The sequence below is a fragment of the Penaeus japonicus genome, unplaced genomic scaffold, assembly GCF_977035675.1.
Source record: "Penaeus japonicus unplaced genomic scaffold, GWHDUDI00000001_assembly GWHDUDI00000019, whole genome shotgun sequence".
Taxonomy (NCBI): Eukaryota; Metazoa; Arthropoda; class Malacostraca; order Decapoda; family Penaeidae; genus Penaeus; species Penaeus japonicus.
Genome location: NW_028234421.1, coordinates 3,462,696 through 3,470,195, shown reverse-complemented (window position 1 = coordinate 3,470,195; position 7,500 = coordinate 3,462,696). Strand labels below are relative to the sequence as shown.

Genomic DNA, 7,500 nt, shown 5'->3' with positions numbered 1-7,500 from the left:
ATAATTTTAGACTGACAATTAATAAAACATTATCTAACAGCCCCATGTGAAGCTTGCCGATGAGGCGGTGTGTGTGGGAACAGCCCAGGCTCGAGACTCGTATTTACGAATGGACCGGATATTGGATGCCATCAATACTACTGGTGCACAGGTTCGTCAGCTCTGAATGTTGATGACATAAGACCTTAAGGCATCACAACCATTAAAGAAAGCTAGAATTATGGAGAGTTGATGATGTGATGTCTTAGCTAAGCATTTCCTTAGTGTAAGTTGATACCTGTTTTTAACATGTTTTATATTTATTTGTTTATTTTTCATAATCACCAGGTTATTCATATTGTTTCATTATTGAGTAAGGAATACATGTATGTACTATTCTGATTATAATGACTGTATTTATAGAAAAGAAGATTTTTTGCATAGAAAGATATAAATTTAATGAGTTTGTTTTATATGTTTTAATTTCAAGATGTTTTATTACATAAGTGCCATGTGAACTTTAGCAAGAGTACTTTTCAGGCTTTAAATCTTCCTTATATAATCTTTGGTTCATTGCTCTTTCTATATATGTCTGTATTACTGTCTGTAGTATTAGAAAAATTGCTTCCTTACACTTCATAGGAAAGAGTTGGGTTCCCAAAGTTGGCTTTGATTATGGAAACTATTCTGCTGTGATTCATACATTGAAAATTATTGTTATACATATGAGAGAAGAAGAGTTAGTAGCTGTATCCCCAGTCATTTTCTCTCCACGGTCTTCACTGCTGTCTTCGCATTATTCATTCGCATTTAATGAAATGTTATTAAAATGATTGCTATTCCTTTGTCTAGAGGATGTTTGCCCAAGGCAAGTGTACAAAAATCTAAAATGTTACGGCATTGTCATTATCCTTTGCAACTTAGGACGGTTGTATAGGTATAATGACTTTGACAATGGTAATGGACTGGGGATACTGCTGTTAGTACGTTTATCTTTTAGGTACATATGAACGCATCATATATATTCATTTTCTATCAACAGGCGGTTCATCCTGGATATGGTTTCTTAAGTGAAAATGCAGATTTTGTACAGCAGTTGGAAAACATTGGAGTAAGTTTCATAGGCCCCAACGCAAAGGCTATAACCGGTATGGGTGACAAGCTGGAGTCCAAGAGGCTTGCCATGGCAGCTGGAGTCAATACCATCCCAGGTGGGTTTTGATGAATGAATTCTTTTATGTCTTTTCTTAATGATTGAGTAAAGCCATGTTTGTAAACTGTGTGTTGGAAGTGAGGGTGCTGTTTGATGTATTGAAAAGTGAATGTAAGACTTGCATACTGAAGATGTGTTCTGTAGTTGGTTTTGCCATACATCACAAAGGAGAAGATTATTAAGAGAAAGAAATGTGTGTATTGCTCATTGTGAAAATATTATTCAATCTTGATGAAATGGATCACTCGTTAAGGCAGTGAATGGCATTTACTGAAAAAAAAAGGAACATACAATACTCTTTGCAAATATATACTATATCTTAAATGTCCTTATTCATTCCACTGTAACAGCTCTTGTAAGAAATATTGTGAATGGGATTTTTATGGTTATTGTCTCTTACTTTCAGTATTTCAAACCAATTATGAATTACATCATTTTGTAAGGTCTGTTTGAAATAATAGACTTGAATATAGTATAGAATAGTTAAAAGCTTTGTATATTTCCCTAAACATACCGGTGCTATATTTCAGTCTTTGTATCGCATTGGCAACCTTATTTTGTATGTGAAATGAGGCCAAGTCTTTGAGCTGTGGGTTGCTACATTTGTTTTTTCATTAAGTAGTTGGAAGTAATAATAATATAACAAAATGAATTCCAATTTTCATTAAGTAGTTGGAAGTAATAATAATATAACAAAATGAATTCCAAATTTACTTTATTTGTGTCATTTCATATCTTATGAATAAGTGCAGCAATCAGACTATTTGGTTGTAGTGAGACTTGATGCTGTTTGTTGATGGAAAGTTTTTTTTTTTAACATGGGGGACTGGGTAGATGAAAGCTAAATGAAATTCGTGGTAGGTAGGATGTTTCTTGCAGACCGAAGGCTGCTGACCTATGCTTTCTATGATAGAGCTTATTATTTATAAGCATTTTCTTTTTAAAGTTGATTGAGAAATTAGATTGGAATTATGGTGTACTCTAAGTTGATATAGAACTGCATTTAGCATCAGTGCCAACTCTAATATCAAGTTGAAACAAAACTAATGTAAACTGAATAGATAGTGATGATTGCTTTCCTTGTGCTCTTTTCATATGGAAGGAAATGCACTAATTATTGGAAAAAAATGCTGTATGATGAATTACTTGAAAATGGGCAGTAGAATTTTCCTGTGTAACATTACAGCCAATGTGGAACAAGATGCTATTAATCAGGAAGGCTAATTATATGGAGAATGAAGTAATGTAATTTTAGATTTAAATGTTTTATTTACGAGTATTTGTGTGTTTTTTCTATCCATTTCTTGTATTATCACAAGTCATGTTTGGCCATTTTATTTCGAGCCTGATATTACATAGGGCTTTCAAAACATCATTACAGAGTCGGAGAAAGGTTTTAAGAATCTGAATTACTTTTACAGGCTTTGATGGCATTGTGAAGGATGCTGAGGACTGCGTGCACATCAGCAATGATATTGGGTATCCGGTGATGATCAAGGCATCTGCTGGGGGTGGTGGAAAGGGCATGCGCATTGCTTGGAATGATGATGAAGCCCGCGAGGGATTCAAGCTATCCACGCAAGAAGCTGCCTCTAGCTTTGGGGATGACAGAATACTGGTGGAGAAGTTTGTTGATAATCCCAGACATATTGAAATTCAGGTATGTAGGTGGTCTTAGCTTTGTCAAATGGTGTTTGTCTTGTAGGCATGCAACATCAATTGTCTTCACACAGACTACTTGTATTGAACAAATGAGTTTATCCCTCCCCAAACCCAAATTAAACTGTTAACGACTGGGCCAATTCGGCAGCGCCTAGTTATTTTGTCAGGATATTTTGAAGCAAGCAGGCCAAGCGTTGCTGGCTATTAGTACTCTTAGGCAGCGACCAGCCACTATGCACCCAATCACTTGGTGAGGCGGCCAAACAAAGCCATGATGAGACGTTCATGTCGCCTCATGAACGTCATGTCATCTGTCTCATAATCCTCCTAAGAGAAAGCAGGAGATTCACTCTAGTATTTATGCTGTATCCTTGCATTATATGAAACCAGGAGATTGCTTAATAAGAAAATTGGGAAGATATTTTTTGATTGAGCAAATGACACTTATTAGTTTATGTGAGGCTTTTTGAAGATATGTGGAATTATTGTGATTGCATGCTTTGTCAATGTGAAATTTTGGTTATTGTAAGAGGTAGTTCTTCTAATGGCTATTACTTCTCTGTTGACAGGTTTTAGGTGATAAATTCGGAAACGCGATATACCTCAACGAACGCGAGTGTTCTATCCAGCGTCGTAACCAGAAGGTCATTGAGGAGGCTCCTAGGTATGTTGTAAGAGAAAATGCTTCCTTTAGAATTTCTAAGTTACCTGCTGTTGTGAGGCTAAGTAAGGGTTCTGTATAAAATTTTTATACTATTTATGCATCGGTATTTACACTTCTAGACAATAGTGTTATCATCCTATTATATGTGGTGTTTCAAAAAGAGTGCCTGTTGTTTTTTTAAGACAGAACCCATTCTATTCTTTGCACTCTAATGTTATGGCTTTGAGCAACCTTAGCTATATAAAGGCAGAGGTCATTATCTTGTAAAATCATGGTTCTACTACTCATTATTTAATAAAAAGCAGACAAAAGTATTGTTCGCCTTCAGATTTGATAAAGATCCTCTTGTGAAGTATTTAGGACATGCAGAAAGAATAGCATTTTCCCCCATACACAGTTTATTAAGAGATTTAGAATATATGTTTCTTATTTGATATAGGCATTTAGGTTTGATATAAGCATTTAGAAAAGAAAAAAAATTGTAAGTTAAGGACATTATTACTCAGTGTACTGAGGATCTATATACACAATACAGTGCAAATTTATTAACTTGGTTAAGTTCAAAAAACAAATTGCCATCAACTTTAAATATTTTTTATACTTAATGTTTGTGTCATCAGTAGTGATTTACAGTGAAGAAATTTTTTTATTTCCTACCAGTGTTTTTCTGGATGAAGCCACAAGGAAAGCTATGGGAGAACAGGCCGTAGCACTGGCCAAGCAAATTGGGTATTCGTCAGCAGGAACTGTTGAATTTCTTGTAGACTCAAAGAAGAACTTCTACTTTCTTGAGATGAATACGAGACTACAGGTAAGTTTTTGTACATTTGATAGATTCGGTAGTTTTTGAGTTTTTGTTTCATTTTATAGAAATTAGTATGATACATCTTGTTCACAGTGCAAAATTTTTAAGAAACTAAATTGTCTAAAAGCATTGTATTTAGAAGGAACTATGTTTTATGTAAGAAAGTTTCATTATTATTTGGTTAGATGATAGCTCCAGGTCAGTCACTAAATAAGATACGATAGAGATTTAACCCAAAACTTTCGGGTGTCATGTTTAGATGACGGTACCTTACTTGCCACTCCTCCAGGCGTCATGTAGAGGTGACAGTACCCTTACTCCTGATCTTCTGGCATCACACATAGATGGCAGGCATTGACGTCACTTGATATTTTCTAGGGACTTTCCCCTCCTTCACAAACAAAGCCAGATACGATACAAAACTGATGCTGTAACCTTCCACCCCCCTCCCCCCACCTAATTTTGGAAATGAGGTGGGATGAAAATATGACGGTGACAAGGTGTCCTAAGACCTTACCTTTTGACTAAAATCACTATTAGCCTGACATCTGTTCCTTGATCATGCCTCACATTCTCTCGGTATATCGTGCTTGTGCCTCTGGCTACTCTGCCAGCTGACCATCTGGGTGCAGGAGAGATCTAGCACCTACTGCCTGGGGGGGAGCTCATGACCATGAGGGCTGCATGTCTTTCAAGACATGGGTAAGCCTCGGCCTTCGATCTCATCATAAAAACCCATTGTTGTTCTAGTACCTGCTGTTCCCTTCTTGGAGATTCTGGCTGGGAGGACGAGGATGAAGTAGATGATCCTGACACCTTTGATGATGGGGACAATGCAGACAGTGACTGCAGCTATGATAAGCTAGACCATGAAAAAGTCACTATGGACTACGTTTCAGCCAACTCCATCGACTCTGATAAGCCCTTGTTGGAGGGCGACTGCCGCCTGCAACACCCCTGGGTCGAAGGGATGGAAAGGGTGGTACAAGGAGGAAAACATGCTATGTCATCACAGCTTTAGCAGCACTACAGTTCTGAAGGATGAACTCGGCCTCAAGGAGGACTCGACACCAAAGGAATCGGTATGACCTGTTGACATCAAACCTCCACTTCAGCAACAATGAAGACAAAGCTGCAGCAACAGACCACTTGTGGAAGATCAGGCCTGCCATTGATGCCTTCCAGAGTAGCTTCAAGGAGGTCTTCACCCTGGAGAGGAAGGTCGCAGTCGATGAGTCCTTGTGGGCATACCACACAGTACAATACAATCTGTCGAAGAGGGCTCGCTTCAGCATGAAAGTCTACAAATTGTGCAGGAGTGCAGAAAGGCTGCTGGGTACATGCCAGCCATCCGTATTAACATTGGCCAAGATAGAAGTGACAACCCGGCAAGTATGAAGGCCATAGTAAACCTCATGCATGAAGTGGGGCTTTTCTAAAAGGGGTATCAGCTATACTTAGATAACTGGTACTCCTTGCCCACTCTTTTCCACTACATTGTCTTGGAACAATGAGGCAGGCTGTTGACACAGTAAGACTGAACAGAATATATATGCCACATGACCTAGCGGTGAAAAAGAAGGGCGACATAGATACATCCAGGGCAGGAATGATAGTGATGTCCTGGATGGACAAGATACCAGTGAATATATTGTCCATCATCCATGCGGGAAATTAAGTAGTTGACCTCCCGTTGAACAGAAGAGGGGAAATAAGGAAAAAAAACCCTCTGTTTTGTGGATTGCAATAATGGAATGAAGGGGGTCAACATGAGTGACCAGCTCACACGGTCCTACTGAGCTGCGAGAAAGACAAGCAAATGGTATATCAAACTGTTTTATAACTTACTGGACATGACAATTGTCAATGCCCATGCACTTCACACGCGACAACTGACAACTGGACTTCCGCATCCCACTAATTGCCGAATTGCTGCATCTGCCTACAGGGATTGCGTAGTGGAGGAGAAGGAGTATCACCCCTCATTGCTCTGTGACACCTGCTGGGTATCCTCGGTCTCCTGCTCCAGTCCTGCTGCCTTAGATGATTATATGGCTGATCACAGGTTTTCTCTTTCACAGGTGGAGCATCCCATCACAGAGTGCATCACTGGCATTGACCTTGTGCACCAAATGATCAGAGTGGCTAAAGGTTAGTATCCTGTATGATATTTGCGCATGTGAGTATGTCTTATTTAGTATATCTCATAACATGCTGTCTTTTCAACTGAAAGTATGTAGTGACTGGAGAGCCATGATTCAGATTCTGATACATGGATACTATATTTTTATTTGGAATTTATTATCAGTTAGGGTGGATCCATCCTTTAATTTTAGCATTCACCTGTTTGCAAGCCTTGTTCTCTTTTCCTTATAACTTGCAGAGACAGATATCCATTAAAAATCAATATTTGTGTGAAGAATATCAGATAGCATACCACTGGAATACCATCAACTTCGTTGGCTTTGAACTTTAGTAAGCAGAAGATATATATACATGAGTTCAATTAGATATAATGGTCCATTTCTATCTTCCTTGTTTTAGGACATCCCCTGAAAATTGGCCAAAAAGATGTGCCTATAAGAGGCTGGGCCATCGAGAGTCGAGTGTATGCTGAGGATCCTTTCAAGAACTTTGGCCTCCCATCTATTGGTCGTCTGTCAAAGTATCAGGAACCACTTCACCTCCCAAAGGTGATATTTTGCATGATTAGCTGATCATAGTGTTAATGTTGTCCTTTTTATATTGTAGTAAATGTCTATTCTATTTTGATATTATACTTTTAATGTAAATTTTTTGCCTATATGAATTTGATAGAATTTAGCCATGAAAATAGAGAGTTTATAGTCTGGAAAAGATTTCATATACATATTCAGGCAATTGGCAAATTAAAGTGATATGGATGGTATAAAAACATCTTCATTAGGTATCAAAAATTATAATTAACTTTGTAAAAGAAGAATATTAGGTACATGATCATTTTTCAAGAATGAAAGATATTAACGGTAATCGTCGAATCTCCACTAGGTTCGTTGCGACAGTGGTATTGAAGAGGGGAGTGAAATTAGCATTTATTACGATCCAATGATCTGCAAGTTAGTGTGCTATGGAGACAACAGAGAAGAAGCATTGGAGCGCAGCATTAAAGCGTTAGATGCTTATGTGATTAGGGGTAAG

The 7,500-nt window shown here is 38.0% G+C and overlaps 1 protein-coding gene across 1 annotated transcript in view; it reads left to right on the top strand.

The window, feature by feature from the left end:
* The window catches only part of LOC122244206 (propionyl-CoA carboxylase alpha chain, mitochondrial), a 17,265-nt gene that overhangs the window by 2,054 nt on the left and 7,711 nt on the right, over window positions 1-7,500 (top strand). The window contains exons 3-10 of the mRNA XM_086547204.1: window positions 41-151; window positions 1,022-1,190; window positions 2,614-2,852; window positions 3,424-3,518; window positions 4,179-4,329; window positions 6,405-6,474; window positions 6,868-7,016; window positions 7,351-7,495. Of these exons, the coding sequence (XP_086403330.1) occupies window positions 41-151; window positions 1,022-1,190; window positions 2,614-2,852; window positions 3,424-3,518; window positions 4,179-4,329; window positions 6,405-6,474; window positions 6,868-7,016; window positions 7,351-7,495 (1,129 nt within the window). The remainder of the gene's footprint in view (window positions 1-40; window positions 152-1,021; window positions 1,191-2,613; window positions 2,853-3,423; window positions 3,519-4,178; window positions 4,330-6,404; window positions 6,475-6,867; window positions 7,017-7,350; window positions 7,496-7,500) is intronic.